Here is a 23,043-nt window from a genome sequence, read left to right as displayed (position 1 = left end):
GAACTGTGGAAGAAAATATTCACTTTATAAAGAAATTTCATAAATCTGAAATTACAACACTTCTGGGCTAGCTGTTTTCCAGAACTCTCCTTAGTGGGAAAATTTGAGAAGAACTATTTTTGCTTTTTGTTTTTGGAATAAAACCAAATTTTGAAATGCTGGTTTCCTGTGAACTGGAAACCTCTGGCTCTAACCAGGAGTAATGAACAACCAACAGTCTGAAAATGATTTACTGCTAGAAGTAGGTGCAAGTAGCATATCTATGCAGAGGCACTTCTTGGCTTGCTAATGGGAAAACAGAGTTCACGTGCCTCACGTGCTATTCAGCAGGTTGAACAACAACCATTTCTCCGTTTGGACATTCAGCCTTGACTCTGAAAGTTATGGATTTGCTCACGTAGATCCTTTCTTCCTTCCCTTTTACAGTGCAAGTGGAGAAGGTAGAGATGCTTTCTGGGATTCGTGGCAGGATGCTTGGTTTTTTTGGTGGTCAGGAGCAGCAATAGGAGATGGCATCCTTCCAGTCGCAGCCAGTTACTCTCCATCCGTGCTTCAACCATGGGATCTAGCCCTGTTTGTTGGGTCCACAGCACGGTGGCTGAAGATCTGGTCTATATAGGGGCTCTCCTGGTCGAGCTTGCAGTGAGCAAGATGATGATGGATGGATGTGTGTGTACATCCAGGACTCTTCTGTGTTCAGCAGCCCTAGGCCTGGCAATGACTTTGTTAGAGCTGTAGTGAGGTTGTAGCCATATGACTGTAGCAGGGRCAGTGGCTGAAGGGCAGGATCCTTCTGACTAGCTGCATGTACTTTTAATTTCCTGCCCTCCCTGCACATCCCCCTTTGTCTTCCATCTCTGCAAAGATCAGAGGTGAGACAAGATGCTACTGGAGCATTTTTTGTCTGCCAGGGATGAAAGAAGCCTTTCGATATTCCGCAAAAGTAGGGATTTTTATCAGCATAACTCAAGCGGAGCCAAAGGTCAGCATTTAGGGCTTTGGCCAAACTGCTGAGCAGTCCCTTTCCATTTTCTGTGTTACCTCCTGCAACATGGTGATCTTGTTGCCCCAGGCTTTGAGCGCAGCAATGTTTCCTTTGAAGGAAATATGTGATTTCCCTGGTACCGCAGTTGAGGGTAATGGCAGGGGTAGATGCTGCTGCTATATACATCGTCATCTCACAGTGACTCCTTACAGAGGAGTGTCTACATGCCCTGAGCCCTCGTCTCTGGCCAGGTCCCATGACAAGCCTGGGTAGCACATGCAGCATTACTAACATTTTATTTTCAGCATAAGACTGATGGAGTTGGAATCAGGCCCTGTCCTAGCAAAGCCTGAAGGAAGAGATATCATTTCGAGGTTGTACAGAAAATGCTTTGTATTGAGAGCAGTAGAGCCCTAAAACTGTACTCCTCATGTCCCCCTGTCCATTGCACATTAACCAGGAGGTCAGGAAAAGGGAAGATGCAAGCTGGAATTTGTGTCTGTGTCTTGCTTTTGCATGCAATGGATGTTTTCCAGTATCCTTGCACATGCACTCTAAATCTGGTGCTGATTCACATTGCTCCTGCTGAGCAGAGGGTTATAATTTCTCCTGCACACATCATCTCAGCCTGAGCTACAGCATCGCTTCACGAAGGCTGCCCCTAGCACTGTCTTTCCTGCAAGCTTAACACTTTTCCCAAGCCTAGRCTCAGTGTGGAGAAGCCTTTAGGCTTTCTAACCCACATTTTCTAAACATTGGAATATGTAGTTTTGTCCAATTTTATCAAAACATCAGACCCAGGCAGAAAATCACAGTGCTGTATCAGCATGCAATACTCCAGTACAGACCTGAAGTTAAGTTTTCTGACTACGGAAAACAGAATTACTCCGACTGCTCCGTCTTTCATGTTGGAGGGGTGACATTTTGGGACACTCGTGACTTGGCAATGGCTGGATTTTTGTATCTCCTTGCCATGTCTGAGCCACCATGCCTTGGCCGTTCGTGGAAGTGTTTGTCGAATGCATTTCTGATAAGGCCAGATGGCCCTCACCAGCCTTGGCTGGGGAACACCTAAATGCGCTAGCTGGAGTATTAACAGACCAGAACCTGAATGAGTGGCCCATCTACTGCTGTCAGCCGGTGTGATTACGCAAACTAATAGCTAAAAAAGAGCCTAAATCCTGGAAGTGTGAGTAGCTGTAGGAAGGACAAAAAGCGCTCTCCAAAGGCATCACTGYCTGCATGATCTAAGAAACCTTTTTCTCTTCTTCATGCTCGCTGGCCGTAGCAGCATCTGACCTATATCATCCCAAATTGCCAAGAAAATCAGCTTAATGCTAGTTTAATTTTTAAGTACTGCCAGTCCTTAAACTTCTGTTCCTTCCTGTGTGCTACAGCATTGCTGAGGATTTGCCTACCATACAAAGCACTGAAAAAAAATGTCCTACAAATGTTGGCAGGTCTGTAACTGGAGGRTAAAGGAGACACCCTGTCCAGGCTGGGGCTGCTCATCTACGATTCCAGAACTTCTCCCAGGCTGTGATATCCTGATTTTGGTTTTTAAAGAGGAAACTCCAGCTGAGCTGGTGCTCAGAAGAGCACGTTCCACTCCATGTACTGCAGGAAACGAGGGGGCCAGTTCCCACTAAACAGAGAACGTGAAGGAAGCAAATGTGGCAGAGGGACGGACGCCAGGCTCCTCCCTGGCTGAGCATGGGCTCCAAGGCATCACCGAGTCTGACAACAGCCTGTGTCTGGTGGGGACTGATTCGGTGCTCCTGAGCTAGCTGTGCCTGCGTCCCAGCAGGGGCAGGGGGAGGAGAAAAGCTGCTCCAGTTCCTCCTGGCCTCTCACTCACTGCATCTATTTGAGCACTGAGCAGGCAACATCTGGGCTAGTTGTGGCTGGCGTGCTGCACCCTTGTAGACTTTGTTGTTAGGCAAAACCTAACAGAGGCCGTTGCTCAGATTGCCACCTTGACTCCTTGTTTTGCTTTCTTCTTGCAGAGACCTTGATGGACTCCACAACGGCAACGGCAGAGCTGGGCTGGACGGTACATCCTCCCTCAGGGGTAAGTTATCCTATGACTTTATGGGAGCCGGGAGCCAGATCGGCAGCCACGGGGTCTCTGAACAAGCGAACGTGTTGATTGTTCAACAAAATTCATCCAAAATGCTTTGGCTATGTGAAAAGAGATGGTGAGAAGAGCACACAAAAATAGGACAGTTGAGGTTTCCAGTAATTTTCTAGGCGGTGACATGTCTAAAAAATACCCCAGTGTTGGAGCACTATAATCCTCGCCTGACAGCATCAGGGCAACATGATTGTCTTTAAAACTGGCCCACAGTCACTTTAAAATCAAGGAGAGKGAGGAATGCAATGCAAAGACCGATGTTGTTTATCCCCAGAGTCTCACTTGTTATCCCAGTGCCCATCAGTATTTCAGAAAAGGGTCAGAAAGCTGGTCCTCAAGGTTGCAGAARCAGCAGCCACTTGGTTAAGTGTGGAGCATCTAGGTGGTTCGGAGCATTTTCAGAGCGCAGCAGAGGGAAGCAACTCAGAGCCACCATCCTGGGCATCCCTTCCAGACATGGTCCYTCTCTGCCACTGGCTCAGGGCGTTGGCCAGCACTGATTTTCTGGGTGGCAGGGGTGGAGTTGAAGAGATGCCTCTGCAATGCCCCAACCCAAGCTRCGTAAGCATAGCTCAGCGTTGTGCTTGCCCTCTAGCCCACGGGGCCTTAGTGAGCCAGGCCAAAGTCCGGCTCAGAGATGTTTCCCTTCTTCATGCATGGACCAGATGGCTCAGCCCACCACCCTGCCTGCAGCTTCTCCTTTCCTCTTCTGTGTCCTTGCACCCTGCCAGTGCAGGCAGCCCATATCACCGTGGATTTCTTTCTTTATTTTTTTATTTTTTTGCATTCCTGGGCCAGGTCCAGCAGGTCCAGGTCTGCAATGGGTCCGGAAGGACTGGCCAGTCTGGTATGGCAGGAGGGTTGAGTCCTGCCCATGCCCTGCTTTGCCCTGCGCCCCCAACGCATGAAAACCTCCCCGTGGTCAGGCTTCCCGCACCGCTACATCACCCTGGACCTGCCGCCCGCCCTCGGTGGGCGCCAGATGAAGACGTAGCTTTGCCTTTCGCACCGCGGGACTGACAGGCCCCTCGCCGGCGTGCTCCAGACGCAGCCTCGTGAGCTGGGTTGGCAGAAGTGCAAAAAAAAAAAAAAAAAAAACATAGAGAAAAGCCTCCGTCAAGGAGATTAAACCCTGCTGGAGAGGTTTCCCCTCCGCGCCCCGGCCAGCCCCGCGCCGGGCCAGCTGACCTGCCGGTGCCCGAGCGCCGAAGCTCCCGGCACCGGTCCCCCATCATCATGATAAAGGCTCGCGCTCGCCTATTAGCATGGGAGCTCGCAGAGGGCCAGCCGCTCCGCCAGGTCCCGGGGACCGGCCTGCCAAAGGGAAATGATGGGCGCACAATAGGCGAGAGCAGAGGTCAAGTCTTTTTCTCTCCTCGCCCAGCCTTTCTTGTTTGCGGGTTTTCCATATGTAAAGCCAGCCTTGCTCCCGGCTCCCCCAGCCCCGCGGTAATGAGGCCTGGGCCTGCTGGAAGCCGTCTCTCCGTATTATTGTGCTGCCTTCTTCTTTTGAGTTCCCGGCATGTTAATTAGAGAGCGAGGAGAAAGGGAGAGGCTTCTAATTAAGCGCCGAGGAAGCGCAGGGGCTGAGGCACGGGGGTGACTTTCTCTCCCAGCTGAGAAAAGGGAGCTTTGGAGTGGGGCATTGAAGGGATTAGCTCAGCCAGCGGTGCCAGCAGCTCTGAAGCAGCAATGCAGGGAAGAGCTTGGCTGGAAAGCCCAGCACAGGAGCAGTATCGCTCTTGCACTGCACCTTCCCAGCCCTGYGGTCAGCGGAAGATGCTCCTGCATCCTGTACCTGTGATGGGGGACATCACGTACACCGTGCTCCTACCCTGCGTCGTGCTGGAGGCTCTCCTTCCACCACGTGATCTTCCTGCCTGGCCGGGGCTGAGCACATCAGACTTGTGTCTTGAGTCCTTCCCACCAGAGCCATGCAGGAGTGCATGGGGGACAGGCAGGTAGTGGGCATCCCTGGATCTTGGTGGCTGGCACACTGTTGCAGCTGGGGAGGCTGCTGGTGTCAGGAGCAGTACAGGCAAGGAAAAAMCACACTGGAGGCAGGGCAAGGAGACCAACTGTTTGCCTCTGTTCTGTCCTGGATTATCCCATGTACTCCCAACCTGTGTCCCAAAACCTGGGAGATCCTCCTGCAATTTTCCACCACCGCCAGATTTCTTTCTGCAGGATAAAGCAAACACTCCCCCGCTCTCCTGCTGCGTTTTCRAAGGATATTGTCCTCCTTTCCCCAGCAACGGTAGCAGATTTGCGGCCACTGCCGGTCAGAAACGGTTGGAGCTGTTTRGGGATCTTCCCTGACAGCCTTCTGCTCGGTTGTTAGCCTCGATGCGCAAAGAACAATCTGTCTCTCATCTCGCGAGCCTCCCTCTGCGGGGCCGAAGGCCCTTGTGAGGCCGCCCCCAGGCCCAAGGGCTGGGGATGCAGCGAAGGCTCTGCTTGCACAAGGTTTTCACTAAAAGACCTCGGTCCTGGGATTGGTGCTGGCTCCGATGTTGATGTTGGCTCTTGCTCCGGTCCTCTGTCCTGTCCTGGGTATTGCAGTCCCGCTTCCAGGGCAGGGTTCTGCTCTGCACATCAGATTTCACGTCCATGGGAAACAGCTTGACTTCCACTTGAGCAGGTTTGTGAACAAGTTCATAAAAAAAGCCATTCCAGCTGGCTGGGATCGTGTCACATGTTAACTGGCCCCAAATCCCTTCCATTCACACCAAGCAAAGCGGAACGTGTCTCTCATCGGTGTCACAAGGGGGTCAGTCCTCTGCCCGGCTCTTCATGGGCAGCTGGTTCTTGGGCACCTCTGTAAAGCCTCACTGCTGGTGCCTGCTGCTCGGGAGCCCCGTTTCCTGCCTTGCCCATGGGGTGGTGCGGGTGGAGAGAGGTCAGCGCAGGGAGATGCTCTGCTTTCCTGCAAAGGCTGAGGWAGATGAAACACTCTCTTCCCAGTAAGTGCCCTTTCCCATCTGTGCTTGCCACAGATGAATGACGCTGGTGGCTGGGCTACAGGCTCCAGCCCTGCCCTTGCCTGGTGCGTAACCTGCTTGTCCTGCTGTACTATGATTTCTTTGCCATATGGCCTGGCAGTTCCTTCCAAGGGAGATTTCCTTAAGCTTTCACAGGTTTCTCCTCCTTGCTTCTGTCYCCACCTCCAAACTGCAGGAACTGGGGATGGAGGAGGGGGCAAAGGGCTGGGTGGCAGGGGAATCCTGTGTATTTGCTCTCCTCACGCCCTSGGATCATTAGGGCCCTTGATACATCTCTCCAAGGCAATGCTTTACCAAGCCTGAGACACAGAGAGAGAATCCTTCTCCCTCACCCTTCCCTGGAAGACCTCTCTGTGGTGCAAGCTGCCCCAGGAGGTCCGGCCACGCTATTTGGTGAGTGATCCTCAACCACAGGAAACTTGCTAGAGCCCTATGGGTATCAGCCCTGAAATTCCCCYGTTCTGCAAAGGAATGAAAAGATGAAGGCAGCAACAAGCACTGAAAGGTTTGGGAAATAAGGCTGAAGAACGGGCAGGGAGCTGAGCAGGACCAGTCTGGAGAGCGAACAGTTATGGGGAAATCAGGGTTGTTGGCCTGGGAAATACTCCAGCTCTGAGCTACCTGGTCAGAAGGAATTTACCATGGTGCCACAGCTCATAGGACATCCCCAAGGTGCACTTTAAAATGGCTGTCACTCCTGCCAAGGGACTTGCCTGTACCTGAGGCCTTGTCGTGTAGCACACCTGCAGGAGGGAACCCAAAATGAGTTGGCCCATGTAGGAGCAGGGACGAGGGCTACTAGATGGATCTAGCCCAGCATTGCTTGTTTGGGAATTTGGTATTCAATAGGAGCACCTGACTCCCATAAACCTGCCTTCCTGGCTTTGAGGAAAGGCCACGGTTGGCTTGTCTTGCAGGTCTTAGTGCAGTTTTGCCAGCAGCACTGCATTTAAAGTCTCTGAACTATGAGTACACAGTGGTCAGGGTCACAACTGGCATGAAATAGCTCCAGGGCAGAGGTGTAAGACCTGCTGGGTTAGTGGATGGGGTTGATTTTGGAAAGGGAAGGGCAACGAGAAGTGCTCTAGGGCTGAGGTGTTTCATTGGGTTATGGGAGGGAAGTGAGCCAGAGCTACTTGGTGGCCACATTTTTGTGTTCACGTGTTACAAAAGCAGCGAACGTGCAGTGCCCATCAGTCGGTCCCGTGGCTGCTGTGAAACGTGCAGGTGGGTTCTCAGTGGATGGCAGAGGTCCTCCCTGCACAGATTGCCCCCTCACCTGGGCTCTGCTTCACTTTGCCAGCTAATGGGGCAGGATGGAGGTCCAGCGAGCTCCAGCTCTTCAGCTGCCCTCTCCTGCTGGCTCTCTTGCTGCAAGGCACTGCCCTGTCACAGTCTGGAGAGTGGTTTTGCTGGCACGCCGTTAGTCTGCACCTTGCACTAATATTCAAGCTCCAGCCTCGAAGGAGGTTTTACAGTCGCGTTATGAACTCCTGAGAAAGCAGGTTCTGTCTGCCACATTTGTAACCGTAGTGGCCCCGGTGGGAATAGATCTGCTAAAGGCATCGTGTTACTTTACTACGAGGCTGTGCAGTTAAGAGGCCTTTGCAGTACGGTATAGCCTACTGGTGAGAGCCCCTGCGAAAGACATTACTGCTTGCAGATGAAATGCGTGGCCGTGCCGTGCCCTGCCCCACCAGTGCCACGCGCAGAGGGGGCTGTGCTCTGGCACTGGTTTTACCATCCTTTTGGGCAGCAAGTATGGTGGTAGATAGAAAACCGCTGACAACGAGGCAGTCCTGAGGTCTGCCTAGGACCTGAGTTGCACTGGCCTTACTGGGCTGAGCAGGTCTTGCATGCAATTTGGGTCAAACCATGCAGGATCGGGATGGAACCTCATAAGTATGGGGCATTTGGCAGGGTGTGCAGTGTTGGAGTGCCTGGGCAACTTGTTGAGTGCTGGTGGGGCTGAATCCATACTGTTTTGCTAGTGTGGATGTGGTGTGGCACAGTATGTACTAGTGCAGCTTGCCCATATGACACACAACAGGGTTGGGAAGCAGCGGAGCAGATGGGGRCATAGCTCACACTTAGTCCTGTGAATGTCATTTCAATGCCGCCCAGTGACTTTTTGTGTCCCATCTGCAGTGGGAAGAAGTGAGTGGATATGACGAGAACATGAACACAATCCGCACCTACCAGGTGTGCAACGTCTTTGAATCCAGCCAGAACAACTGGCTCCGGACCAAGTACATCCGGAGGCGGGGTGCCCACCGCATCCATGTAGAGATGAAATTTTCTGTTCGGGACTGCAGCAGTATCCCTAATGTTCCAGGCTCATGTAAGGAGACTTTTAATCTCTACTACTATGAATCAGACTTTGACTCGGCCACCAAGACTTTTCCCAATTGGATGGAAAACCCGTGGATGAAGGTAGACACAATTGCTGCCGATGAGAGTTTCTCACAGGTGGACCTAGGTGGCCGGGTGATGAAGATTAACACTGAGGTGCGCAGCTTTGGGCCTGTCTCCAAGAATGGTTTCTACCTAGCCTTCCAGGACTATGGAGGCTGCATGTCCTTGATTGCAGTCCGTGTCTTCTACCGCAAGTGTCCCCGCGTGATCCAGAACGGGGCTGTTTTCCAAGAGACCCTCTCAGGAGCAGAGAGCACCTCGCTGGTGGCAGCCCGGGGAACATGCATCACCAACGCGGAGGAGGTGGACGTGCCCATCAAGCTGTACTGCAACGGGGATGGCGAGTGGCTGGTGCCCATTGGCCGCTGCATGTGCAGGGCAGGTTATGAATCAGTGGAGAATGGGACCGTCTGCAGAGGTAACTATTTATCTTCCTTTTTGCTTTATGGGCTTGTCTCATTGCTGTGGCAGATTGTCGTGTATTAGGGCTTGGAGGATCTTCTGGCCAGGGTGCTGAGGAGCTCTTTGTCACATTTAGGGGCCCTGACCTGCCTAGTGGCTGTGCCCTGCCCCTGGGGTGACAGGACAGCCTGTAWCCTTTGGCTGCTCCCTGGGCCAGCTTCCTGTGCCATCGCTGCCTCAGCGATTCCCAGCACCTGCCCGGGAGGCAGCAGTGCCTTCACCAGCTCTCGGGGACCGGAGTTTGGAGGAAGAGGCTACAGCCCTGCTTCCTGACATGAGAGGCAAGTTGGACCAGGGCCTGGGCTCTGTGGGCTCTGCTCCATGTGGATAATTAGGATTTGTAGCTTTAATCTGCATGATCAACCTAGGAGTGACCTCCTGAGGCAGGGATGGAGCAAGAGGGAGAGCAGTCCTGGACAAAGCGCTGGGAGCACATGGGATGAACGGATGGGCAGAGCCGTACGCAGCTCCGGTGTGCGTGCAGATACTCGCTTCCTCTGTGACCTTCCTCTGCACCTCTTTCCTGCCTCAGGAGGTTGTGGCCAGGCCTGTCCATTCATTGCAGAGGCTCTTTATTACCTTTGGGTCCTCTGAACCACTGTGTCTGAGTCCAAGGGTGCAGGCCCTTCGGTGGTAACTTTCATGCTCTCCAGGCCATGGAGGGACACGTGCAGCCGTGTACTGTGGTTTATGCCACAGAGTTGCGCTTCTGATCTGCGATCATCTCCCAGAACACTGAACAAAGACTATGCCAGTGTTGGCTGGGATGGCAAAGGAACCAGGAGAAATTGCTTTGAATCTGGAAAAGAGATGGAGGTCCCTGTTTAGTTGCACAGAAACAGGGATGGGGAACCRCGGTAGGAACTGGTTCTGCTTTTGTTTATGCCCTGCAGCTCAGCATGAGGCTGAATTTTRTAGGGAGTGAGGCGGGCAGGACTCCTGACACCCAGAGATCTTGCAGCAGTGCAAGAGAACAAGTTGGCTGCAGCATTGTCTGGTGAGACCCAACTGGTCCAGGAGCCAGGATGACAAGAATCCTGGTGAGCCTCTGAGCTCCCTCTGTAGCCACAGGTCTCCTGTCCTAAGGTAAATGTTTAAAGTAGCATCTCTGGAAGTGCCTGTTTCTTCAGTATGACTGGACTGACTGCCGTGATGCCAATACTGTCCTACAGAAAGAGCATAGTTTATCCCYAGTCTCTGCCATTACCTCTGTGTGGATAGAGGTTGGTGCAACATTGCCCAGACTGAGCCCAGGTTGACCTCCTGGCTAAAGCCCTGGGACACTCACCATGCCTTTCCAAGGCAGAGAGCCTTGCTTTTCTTGGAAATTGGGTCACACACTCCAGGGATGGGTGAGAAGAAAGGCAGGATACTGATTTGTTTGGCAATGTGTGTGGTGYTCCAAACTTGCCTGTGCCACCTTCCCAGAAATGACTGCTCCCAAACCAATCTCTTTCTCTTCCTCAATCTCACAGACAGTATAAGGGAAGGAAACACAWTGTGAGCTTGAGGAGAGATAGAGAGGAGCTGCTGGGCTGATGGGAARGTTAGGGAAATGGAAGAGCTGCAGAACAGGACCAAAGGCTGCGTGTGCTCTGGGCACCGGTGGCTGTACCATGCAAGAGCAAATCATGGCATTTGGTGAACAAACTCTTTCCTCCTCATCCTGATTGAGCATGAAAATCACATTACAGTTTTGATAGCATCAGCACAATCTGAGCGGTGCTGGAATTTCTCTGAGATCAATTATAGATACAGCAGTGAGCATTGTAGAGGCAAGGCTCAGCCTTGGATGGTGCGCTAGGAAGGAGCCGTGTCTCCTCTCTCCTTGCTGCGGGAGGGGGTGGCTTGGTAGCATCAAGCAAGCATCAGGAGGATGCTGATTGTGAAGAGATGAACACACTGAAGGTGGGAGAATCTGTGGCCATATTTGGTTGGGGCTGCAGGTGGGATAGTCATGATGGTCTCTCTGGTATCTCACAGCCTACAGAGGGGCCCTCATGGCCAAAGTGGCCCAGCATACTTCTCTGAGCAGGCAGAGCTGATCCTGGGCTTCCCTTGGAAGGCCAGACCAGAGTACAGTGCTGCAGTGACTGGGAGGCTCAGGGYTTGGGACATTCCCCTTCCTATACAGATGTTTTAGGCTCAAGAGGATGCCCTAGTGTCAAGGGATGGACCAGAGGCACCTGCAGTGATGCTAAAACCTGATTATGATGTCCTTTCTCCTAGAGCGCTCATCCTTAGAGTCTAGGACAGGGATGAGAGTTACTGGAGACATTTAAAAGTAGAATCTGAGGAGAACGTAGGGAAATTTGAAAATTTGAAAGTGGGTAAATAGTTACCTGTTGAGGCCAAAGGCCTCAAAGTAAAGCTCTTGATGGAGACCTCTGTTGTGCTATGCACCTGCTCCTGGAAGAGGGCATCACGTCCTGCTGGTGGCCGGCCTGCTCATAGTCTTCCTTTGACCCTACTGGGCCAATGAATGTCTTTTGCCACTGAGCTAGGAACGTTCACGCATCTGCAGCTGTAGCTGCTCACAGGAATAGCAAACAGCCGCAGGATGTATCGGGAATGGAGCTCTAGGTGATGGGAACAACTGCTTCTCTGAAGGCAGAGGATATGGGTTTAGCTCCCTACCAGACGTGAAAGTCTAGGATGGAGAGAGAGACAAACAGGATCTCTCTGCTCTAGCATCTTTCCTCTCAGAGGACCTGGGGCTAAAAGTACTGCTGTAACAAAATATGAAAATGCAACACTTGGCTTTGATGCAGCTATGGTTTCTCATGGGGTGCAGCTCATTCAAATGGGCTCCCTGATCCCCCTGTGCAGGGAACAGTCCCTGTGCGCCGTGGGGCCTGGCATGCTCTGGGTACCCAGGACCTCCCTCAGAGAGCCCCAGTTCTGCAGCCTGCCTTACTGGGGCCAGCAGGGAAAGCAAAGTGGGCAGGAGAGGGGGCTCGAGATGGAGCAAACAAGCAGGAGTGAGGCTGGGTCTTCTCTTTGTTTGCGCAGCAGCAGGATTTTGGGAGGTCCGGTACCTCAGCAGCTGTTTCTCCAGCCGGTGCTTATGTGTGTGCGGCTCTGTGCTCCCTGCCGTCATTAATCATGCAGTGGCCTGCAGTCCACCGTCTCCTTGGGGCAGCTGGCTCCGGGGCTGCACTGCAGCCGAGWGGAGCCGTTCCTGCACGGGGCTCTGTGACTGGAGCTGCACAGTCCCCCGCAGAGACGGTGGGAGAGTCTTAGCATCTCCATCCTTTCTCAGCATCCCAGGGGGTCCCAGGAAAGGGGCTGTTCACCTCAGCTGAGTAAGGCAATGAAAGGGCTCTCCTCCCCAGCTCACCTCCGGAAGGACCTGGGGGTGCAATTCTTCATCCTTGTGCTGCTCCCATCATGTCTTTGCTGGTCCCAGCAGAGGCAACGTATGAGCCGTCTGCTGTGGAGAACTTGCTCGTACATGTGGCTGGCAGGGTTTTTTTTTGTGTGTGTTTCAAAGGGTGGGAGGAAATCTGGGCCCCTTTCCAAAAGCAAAACAAAAGCAAATCCGGGCTGGCTTTCGGTGTGAAATACTCTCACGTGCCAGCATGGGACATGGCAAGGAGTGTGGGGGACGCCGCTCACCTGTGCTGCCCTGCTAACAAATCTCAGTGGAAAAGGGCATCCCAAGCGACGGCTGGCCCCGCAATGCCGATGCAAGGCCCTGAGAAGAGCTGCTCATTTTCTCTGCTGGGCTTTTCATCTGGCTAATACAGTATGAGCCTGCTCAAAGCAGTGTACACAAGGGATATTTATGGAGGAAGTTCATGCATCTAACAGCTTAAGCTCTTCTAAGCTTGCAGCCCCAGCACAAAAGGATTTGGGAGCAGTTAACAATTCTGTGTGGTTAAGAGATTTTCATTTTGCTAGGCCTGTTTCTTTCCGTTATGCTGGCGAGGGGCTCGGAGCACGCTCCTCCCTGCGCTGCTTCCCTTCCCGTCTCCATACGCCCAGCCTCTGCTCTCCCAGCTTCCTGGCTTCACCTTCTCCTGCTCTCTGCCTTCGCCTTTTTTTTTCTCCATCTCCCCGTTCTTTGTCTGGGCTGCCTCCTCCCTTTCCCCCCCCGCCCGTCCCTCCCATGCAGCATATTAAGCACGTTTCGCTCTCTGCCGCTCATATTCATTGGCTCTGCTCTGCGACGGAGGAGGCAGAGCTATTGTGCTCCTTGCTCTCTACTTAGACTGGACTGTAATCGAACGCTGCCTGCGATGGTCTCTGCCTGCTTGGAGACAGCAGTCACTGCCTGCCGACGCTACGTGTTGAGCCATGCCCCCATTTCCACCTTCCCTCCGGCTTCTGGGGACTTCTGGCCACACATCTAATCACTGTAGTAGCTGCGGCGCTTGCATTCACAGCAGACATCCTTTTCTTTGTTGGATTTGTACAGCACTGAGCACAGGGAGTCCTGGTCATGCTGTGATAACAAGGGACCGTGTGACAGTTCCTTCCTACTACTATTTCATTCCTTCGGGGCACCAGCATTGCTGGGGAGGGGAGAACTTGGAGCAATGGTGGGGTGGGGAGATCGGTAGTGTGCTGGGAAGAGGAGGAGGCTGGTCACCAAGGTGGTCTGTAGAGGATGCAGCTGGCCACCCCTTTTCTTCTCCAGCTCAAGGTGAATCCAGACCACTGCTGTCAAGGGCCTGAGKGTTCAACAGTAAGTCACACCATAAAAGGGAGGCAGGAAGGGAACCTTCTTCACCATACTCCTACTCTTTCCTTCTCCTGGGGAGAGAGCCAAGATGGAGAGCATGGAGGTGCTGAGCCAGCTCCAGCTCTAACTCCAGCACTCATCTAGCCCAATATTGACCCAGCTGACTAGCTCAACCAACAACCCTGCTCAGCTCCAAAACTGATCTATCTATCTCCAACACTGACCCAGCCYGGCTTCACCACTGACTCAACCAAATACTCAGCTCAAGTCCACCAGCCYGGCTCAACTCCAACACCGAGCCAGCCCAAGTCCAACTCTAAAGAGAGAAGCATGTCCTTTGAGATCGTTGTCATAGCAGACTAATACATGGGGAATCACTATTTGAGGTTGTACAAGACTATCTTGCTAGGTTTGGGTAGGGATGTTACAGGCAGGTAGGCTCCCTGCTGGGCTTCCCTACACATATTTGCATGATACTTAAGGTCCAGTGTGGTTGTGACCGTGTTACGCAGTTGCCCAGACTTACAACTGGTCTCCGTGGTTTCAACAGAGAGCGCAGGCCGTGCCTTGTGATGGCGGTGGAGAGGCTGTAGATCTGCTGTGCACCCCGCTGGCTGTGTGCTGTGGGTATGGAGAGGGTGCACAGAGGTAGTGATGCGTGTACGGATGCATATCCAGGACTCAGAGCTATTCCTCTATGTCAGAGCTGTGTGAAAAAAATACGAATCTGTTCTAGCTGTGTTKTGTTTGTGTTTGGATTTGAGGGCAGGACATAGGCTGGCTGCACGCAAGGGAATGTGTGGAGGGGTCTTTCTGATGCGCTGGGGAAAGATATGTTCTAGCTGTCTTGTAATCATGTTCCATATGTACTGATGTTTTGAAGATAAGGGGCTATTTATGGCTCCATGCCTGTTTTGGTTCTGGGCCTCCACTGATAATGCTGGACCCAGCTAATAAATTATAAGGCCCTAGGGGTAATTAAATTCTTATAGAAAACATTCCTGGTTGAACTAGAGCAGATACAGCCAATTGTGATGTAAATGTTTCCAGAGAAGGAGAATTATCTGTTAAATTCTTCCAGTGACTTCTCATCCTCTGTGAAAAGCATAAGCCTTCTCACTACCTGACTATGCCAGACATTTGGACCTTGGCAAACGTTGTCCAGTAAGTCCTTCATCATCACATTGCTGCTTTCCGTGTGGCTATTTAAGAGTAATCTGTGAGCCTTTGGCTCTCTCTTGGGTAAAATATCCAGCAAGCCTTATTAGCTCTTCCCCACCCTTGCCAGTCCTTTGGCTTTTTTAGTGGTGGAGCCACCATACTGCAGATGTAAACATGATTCTCACAGCAATCAGTTTAGTGCTGGAGTGGACTTCCCTCCTTGAGATGTCCTTGTTTATATGCCCCATATTTGCTTTAGCCGTTTTGGCCATGGGGTGCTTTTGCTCAGCTGATTGCCTGCCGTGACCCACAGTCTTCCTGCCATGACTGCACGCAGGCCACGCGTATGGCCTCTATCCTTTCCCCGGAGGTGTGATTTGACATGTATTTGTACCGAAATGAGTATTGCTTGCTTGTGCATGGCTTACCAAGGCATCCAGATTGCCCATCTTCTTCAGCACTTACCATACTACAACTTCCGTGTCATCAGCTAACTTTATTAGGAATATTTTGGTCTTTCTCCGGGTCATTGATAAAAATGTTTAATAGCCCAGAGGCATGAACCAAATCTGTTGGCTCTAGTAGAAACAGACCTGCTCACTGCAAATTCTCTGCTGAGATTGCAGAGCAAAGCAGTATTGGCTAGCCAAGTTTTAATGCATTGAATATGTCCCACAATGTCTGTGGACCCTCTAATTTCTGAATAAAATATCATGTGTTACCAAGGGAAATGCTCTACAGAAGTCTGGGTGCATTGCATTAACGCTGTTACCTCTCCCAACCCAACTTGTAATTGCATCAAAAAACATACGAGGCTAATTTGCCTTAATCTGTTTTCCATAAATGTACATAGATTTTCACGTCTGCTGCTACCTTCCTTTAATTCTTTACTGACTGAGTCCCATAGCTGGCACATCTTTATTTGCCTGGTACAGATGCTGGAGTGGCAGTCCTAAAATAGTCAAGACTGCCTCATTTAACAAATAGCTTTTTCCTACATCTCTGGAACATCCCACTACTTCGCGGCATGTGGAAAGTGAACGTTAACTGTCCACTGGTTCATCAGCCAACTCTCTAAAAACTCTTAGGTAGACACTATCCTGACATACTGATTTAACAGTGTTTAACTTTAGTAGCTGCTATTCAACATCTTGAGTTACTGCTGGAATGGAAAGTATTTCACCATCATCCTATAAGATGATTACATCACCTGGCTTCTTCCCAAGTACAAAACAGGAATTTGTCTGCCTTTTCTACAGGGCTGTTGACAATTTGAATGCTCCCAGCCGGCGATGGCTTGGTGTCATTGTGGATGCTGCTTTTTGGGCTTCTCCCTCTCCTCCCTCTCCGTCTGGGAAGCGAGAATACAGCGTCTTTCTTTCCATCACTTTGATTCTTCTCCCTCCTGCTTCTTGCTGACCCCTCCATGTTGTGAATCCAATTAGGGCTTTGGCAGGTTTTGCAGCTGCTCGGTATTAACTGCTCCGAGCCTGTTTGGTGCCTTGCAGAGTCAGAGGGGATGGCAGCCTGTTCCCTTTGCGTTTCTGGATGGCATTAGGCTTCTGCAGATCAGAATAGGACCAGGGAAGCTTGGGAGAGCCGAGCGAGTGTCAGACAGGTGGGACTGTGAGCCATTTTCTTTGTGGAGATCCAAAGCCCCAAGGGATGGTGACCTAGCAAAGAGGGGCACAGATAGTCCAGGAATGCGGCAAGACTTCTGCTGCAGACGATGGGAGGTGGACAACTCATCTCACAATGAGAAATCCCGGTTCTGAGGGACTAGACTTTCATGGCTGCAAGCAGGCAAAGGAGATTAGAAGGAACTGCTTTGTTTTCAAGACATAGCATGGGCTGAGACATTCCACAAAGGCCTTTTCTCTTTGGAGAAAGGGATCAAAATAGATTTTCCAGAACACGTGTCGCCAAGGTGTGATTCCTGAACAGCAGGAGTGCTTTAGAGTGCTCCTAGCCCTGCTGAGAAGGCATAGGAGAGACCTGAGGAGGATACAGAAGATAACCCTGAGAGCACTCCACTGGAAGCGGGGAGGGGAAAAGCATATTCTGATTTGTTCGCATGGGCAGGTCACAAGGCATGTCTCATTGCCCTCTGCGTAAAGGGAGTGTCGGGAAAAAAGGGGGGTATCTCAGGTCCAGCAAAACTGCTCAGTACCCTGRTGGAAATGATCACCAGTATGGTCATCCCAGGGTTTCTCAAGGAGATGCAGTGGAGTTTTGCCTTGCACCCACCTACCTACCGCAGCTGGTGCTTCCCGCAGTCCTTTTGCACGAGCTGGTTCTTCTCGCTGCACAAGCTCTTCCTCCAGCAGAGATGTAGGGAAGGTCTTTTTTCCCCTTCCTAATTTGCAGCAGTTTGCTTGGCCACTCCTTGCTCCCCAGGCACAGCATGATGTCAGGAGCAGTGGGCCGATGTGAGGAGATGGGTGGGAGCAGACCCAGGCAGGGCCAARTGTCATTGCTTCTCCATCGGAATAAAAACAACATCCCGTCTGACCCGTTTGCATGCACTGAGTGTCCCTCATGGGCTGCAAACTTGGGTGCAGGGACCGGGGCGCTGCTGTAATGTGAGTGTTTTAACAGAGCTCACGTTCTGCRCAGATAAGAAAATCTCTCTCTGTCTTATTTTTACACAGGAAACATTTTGGATCAAAAATCACATTCCTCTCCTTGCTACACCCATGTGAATAGTTCAGTTGACTTCTCTGGAAGCACCCCACGCTTACACTGGTGGGAGAGCAGGGTTTCTCTGTTTTTTCTTGCTTACCTTCTTAGACCTCCTCTTCTTTTTTCTTCTTTTTTTTTTCTTTTTTTTCTTCTTTTTTTCTTTTTTTCTTTATTTTTTTTTAATGAATAGCTGGCATCCAGGCCCAGGCTTCCAGGATTTTAACTCATTATGACTATAAAATGAAGTGAACATGTTTTCTACCGATAGCCCTTAGCTTTTTGTTGGAATCAAGGCATTCAAAGATCTGGGAGGGGATGAGGGTTTCTCCCTGGGTTTAGCATGGGGCTGGATTTTTATGGGGCAGAAGGAACATATTCTTCATCATACATAACTGAAGGAAAACTGGACCAAATGCTGCTCTTGACGATGGTGTTTTCCATTTGAAGCTGTTCTGTGAGTCAGGCCAAAACCAAGAGATGATTATGAACATTTAATTTTGGGAAATATCCTCAGATGTTCTCTGCAAGGAAAGCTGCCGGTTTGAAGCTAGTTTGATGTCAGATGATCACCCTGCAAGAGTTCAGTATTTTGTTTTATTTTGGCAATACAAGGTAAAAATCATACAGACTATTTAATCTCGAAGTCATGATTAGCTTAATTAGCTCTGGGGAAACTTTATATTGTTCCCCATATGCCTTAGAAACATAGTATATTGCTGGAAAGTATGAATAAAAATCCCCATAAAGGTTAGGAAATGGAATCAAAATGTTTCATAGCTAGCATGATGGCTGTGTTTATGCACACCAAACTTCAAACAATATGAAATTAGGTCAAGCCAAGCAAAATACACAACACTTTCATGTGCTGTGATTTTCAAAGGAGACCGTAAGTTCCACGACAGTGATCGGCACTTCCCATTCCTCATGCGAGCAGGAATTACAATTTAAACACCGTTAGGAAGGAGCTCCGCAAACATCACGGTAAAAGCCAGCAGAAATGCAATGAAAGCAGCACAGTTAGCCTAAGGCATCCCCTCTGCTGTTCTGTTTTATTTTCCTAGGCATTTGGGGAACTAGTTTCTGAGAAAAGAACCAAAAAAAGAAAAAAGCTAAAAAGCTTGAAAAGGTGTTAAAATAAGAAAGAAGGAGCGCAGCTCAGCGAACTTTTGGGAGCTGGCCACCAGGTATTTSAAGGCAGGGCTCCGGCGCGCGCGTGCCGTGCTTGGGACGGCTTATGACTCCGTCGGAAATGCTTTCGCAGCCGGAAGAGGCTCTGGACCGGCACGGCAGTCGTTCTTCCCTCCCAGGAAGCTTCACCCGTCTTTGCGCGCTCTTCGGCCCCGGCGGCCCTGACGTCGCTCTCGAGGGATTCGCGTTCGGGGCGCTGTGCTGCGTTAAGCAGCGGAAATCGCTTTTTCTTGCACCGTTTTTCAGGTTTTCTGCCGTCCTGCTGTTAGCTGTGCTGGTTGTATGGGGGCCGTGAGGGCTCTCGCGTCTGCCTAGAAATGGGGAGACTGTTTCTTAGCGTCTGGGAAACTAATAACTTGCGGAAGAGCTGGTCTTGCAGGCAGGAAAAAAGGAAACAGCATCAAGTGTGAGCAGGTCTTGGAAAGCATCCTGTTAAGAGACAGAGAAAATCATACTGAGAGCAGAAGGTACCAGCTCAGTGCATCACTCTTCCCGCATCCAGGGAGCTTTTATTTGCAGGAACGCACCCAAAACAGGGACCTGCGTGAACAGATTGCACTCTGTAGATAGACGACTCCTGTGAAACCTTTCCAGGTCTCTGAAGCAAGGCCTGGGAAAAGACTCCTCCTTGCTTCAGTGGGTTAAATTAGCACGTGCCAAGGGTGCTCCTGGAGCCCTTGGAGTTAAACTGGGAATATTAGTTTTGCTCCTTCTGTTGTAAACTTGAAAGACTTTTCCAAGAACCCACTCTCGGGATTTCAGCCTGCCAGAGGGACTGGGAAACTTGCAGCATTTGCAGAACAGCAGATGCCCCTAAAGTTGCCTTTGTGTTAAGTGAATGCAACCAGAACGGCATCACATTGTGTTAAAATACAGCCAAAACGGCAAGTCATAGATAACGCCGTGCTACATTGCTAGCAGAGACCTGGTCTGCATTTGAGGCTTCTGTGCTGGGCTGCAAATGATGACCGATGATTTTGCCGGGCTGAACTCACAATAAACTTGGGCGCTGCCGGCCGCAAATGGCAAGGGCTTTATTTCCCGCTCGCAAACGTACGAGGCTGCATTCGAGCAGATCTCATTTTCTGTGACGGCTGAAATAAATTTTCAAATAAATACAGTGCTTAGCCTAGGTCCCAGGGGCACAGGACTGGAGAGGAATGCAGGGTGTGGTGCAACGCATCCCATGCTCAGAGACAGATCGCTGATGAGAGATTAAACTGTGCCTGGCTTGACCTGTCTGTAGGAGGGTGCTCTGAGGAGTGCTCACCCCTCCAAGGTAGCCTGTGGATGCAACAGTGCCATTTTGCACTCACAGCCAGGGACCAGCAAGGGTTGAGGGGCCCAGAAAGCACGTGCTTGAGTCACAGATGCAGGGACTCCAGGTAGGTCCCCACAAGTTTGGTGGGAGACAGCTAGAAAAAAACTCCTATAAGTAAAGAGGCAAATTCAAAATAACCTTTTGAAGGAATATCTGCCTCTTCGATAGCTGGATGTCGATGGTTTTTCAAAGATGAGCTCACGCTTGAGAAGTCTTGCTGCAGTTTGAGACTGTTGTCACACTTAGAGCTCAAGGAGATTCTCTGCTCARGAAGACAATTTTTAACTCTGAAACCAAAGTTAGCAATTTCCTTCCAAAGCGTTATCACCTGCAGCTGTCATAGAGGACTGGAATAGAGTGAATGATAAATGGTAGAATAGACATGTGATTCTGAGTTGTGCAAAAAAAGCTTTATTCATCCTAAACTATCAAAATGCCTAAGCCCTCAAGATTATTAAGAATGAAAGTGCAGTCTGAAGTAAAGCTGATAAAAGTAGATTAATGTGCATGTTTTGCTCCAAATGTCTGTTCTCCCAGTCTGGATGGCTTTTGAAGAAGTTGCAGTAACTTTTGAAGAAGTTGTAGTAAGAGATAATATTTGTCAAACAGCAAACAACACACTCCATTAAATGCGTGATATCTACCTTTTTATGGCAGCAGCTCTCCAGGAGGCAATCTGCAGAGACATGGGGACTATCTGCGTAGCGTAGCGAGGATGTTTGGTTTCAGACATCTGCCAGTAATTTCCACCATGCTGTTCCACCTTTCTCCCTGTTTTTCATGAGAACTGTTGCTGAACGTATTACACGTATCTTCATGGGATATGCAGAATATAAGGATTCAGGTTGGTGCCCAGCAGGACAGCGTAGAGTACCTAAGTGGGTTAAATATCAAGGGACAGGATGGATGCAAGATGTCATTGGGCATTATGCTCTTAACCAGGGATTTTGATGGTCTTGGTAGGTGCAGATCACTGTCTTTAGGCAGTCTCTGTGGAAACCAACCTCTTTGGGCACCGTCACAGAGTGACTGCACCTCTGTCCCTTTCCTTCCCCTCCCATTTTCCTTTATCCCCCCAATCTCATGTATCAGTGGGTGATTTTCCAGACATGCAGATCGTTGTAACCGTGCTAAACCATATATGGGCAGATAAGCTGCTCCTGATTCATCCCGGTGCTTATAGCCAGTGTCTTAYAGGTGGCTCAGACACCTACAGCACGGTATTGGGTTTGCACGTAGTAGTACACTCTCCTCACCTCGAGGATTCATGTAACTGAAGATATGAAGCTTAGGAAGGTTTACCATAGTGAAAATGCTACTTCTGCAGGCTATTCCTGGCAACACACAGAGTGGTCTTCTGAGACACCAAAACTTGGCCACACTGTCACCAGCCAGCTCAGCTTGCTAACGTGTCTGTGTTGCTTTCAGTACGTCTGAGCAGCTGGTTTAAAACGTGCTGGGCAGACCATGCGGCTGTAGACGTCACGGGAAAACCTGCAGCTTGGGCTCACAGGGAAGGGTTTGGTCTGTGGAGAGCGGGTGGCTTTGTACAACGGGTCTGGTCGGTATCCTCCACGTCCCGGCACCGCTGCCATGTGCTGTTTTCCCTCCGTTCTGGTTTACGGAGAAGATTCTTTGCCTCTTTGGGAAACTGGAAATTACCAATTTCAAAGCATGATGTAACTAATACGGAAAAAGGCAGTCACGCAACTGAACTCACAGRTATGGGAGGTTCCTGCTCATCTTCRAGGAGAAGATGMGGCCTCTTTACAGGTTGAGGTAGAACAGAATGTTACGGATTGAAAAACGCTAGGTATCGCTGCTCTGCTACTATTTGCAGTAGGCTGGTGTGCTGCGCGGTGCCTCGTGCCTCCCGCTCTTCCCCTCGTTTGAAGAAGACGGACTCGGTCCTGCGCGTCGGATGCCCTCGCCGTCATTTTCAGTCACCTTCACAAGCACAGTGGTTATGCAATTACCTTCACCCACATCAGCTCGAGCATTGATCGAAGCAATAATGTKAGTGTTTTACTCTCATTTTACACCCTGGGGGTGGACCTGTGGCACAGACTGGAGAATAAGAGACACAGTGGCCGTAGTAAGAAGAAAGTCTCCRGATTTTCCCAAATAGATCAGGGTTCCAGCTGTGGCTGTGCAAATTTTAGCCTTAGGACTTGCAAAAGGTCTGCAGAACTGGAAGTAGCAGGGTGCACCGGGTTGCCCCCGGTTATCGCTTTTTCTGGTTGTTTGGATTTCTAAGGAAAGTTTAGGAGGCTGGAAGGGGAACTTTGTCATGCCCGCTACTTAATCGTGTTGCCACTGTGAATACAGTTAACTTGCAAAYAGAATGACAAATCTAAGTGTATGTATCTTCAGGGTACCCTATAATTAGAACTGGTCCTTTTTTTGCTTCTGGAAAGGTTTTTCTCTGCCCGATTCAGATGGAACCAATCCCAGTTTGTTTTTGTTTCTCTCGAATTAGCTCACGGCTGTTCTTCCCAGGATTTCCCAGGCACAAATACGCGCACAGGGACCTGCCGAACACGCGCAGTGCTTTGGCTAGGGCACGCCAGGCCCAGCACACATGCAGTTCACACGCGGCCCCTGCGTGCTCGGTAATTTCGACCATTTTTGGATTCACGTGGCTCTCTGCGGATGGGCACTAGAGCATATGCACCATCAGTGGTGCTTGTCCCAGGCATGTGCTCTGCAGGGGACCTTTATAGAGGCAACGACATGAGTTTGCCTGTGCACAAGGGTTGTTTTTTCTGGACCTTCTGCTTATAAGGCAGCTCTTGCTCCAGCAGAGTGGCTGGGTGCATGGGAAGAGGGGGCCTCTATGGGAAAGCAATAAAAACCTAGTGCGCAAAGCTGAGATCAGGGCTCAGACTGAAAGCAAGTGTTGTTTTGCTGTAACGTTAGCACGGCATATATCTTTGGCGGCAGGAGTCGTGACGCCCRAACGAGTGCCTGACGTCGGGGCTGTCCTGAGAAGGGGCTGGGTTAGAG

At 50.6% G+C, this 23,043-nt stretch overlaps 1 protein-coding gene across 4 annotated transcripts in view; it reads left to right on the top strand.

Annotated features, from left to right (window-relative positions):
• Window positions 1-2,990: 2,990 nt before the first annotated feature.
• EPHB2 (EPH receptor B2) overlaps window positions 2,991-23,043 on the top strand; it is an 86,874-nt gene continuing 66,821 nt past the window's right edge. For all 4 annotated transcript variants that reach the window (XM_085305173.1, XM_085305171.1, XM_085305172.1 and 1 more), the window contains exons 1-2: window positions 2,991-3,056; window positions 8,270-8,954. In XM_085305173.1, coding sequence (XP_085161299.1) covers window positions 3,000-3,056; window positions 8,270-8,954 — 742 coding nt within the window. In that variant the 5' untranslated portion in view covers window positions 2,991-2,999. The remainder of the gene's footprint in view (window positions 3,057-8,269; window positions 8,955-23,043) is intronic.

Source organism: Rhea americana, unplaced genomic scaffold (assembly GCF_003343005.1).
Source record: "Rhea americana isolate MKP2758 unplaced genomic scaffold, rheAme1 scaffold_217, whole genome shotgun sequence".
NCBI classification, from domain to species: domain Eukaryota; kingdom Metazoa; phylum Chordata; class Aves; order Rheiformes; family Rheidae; genus Rhea; species Rhea americana.
Note: the sequence above shows the minus strand (reverse complement) of the source record. Positions and strands in the feature narration are given on the sequence as shown.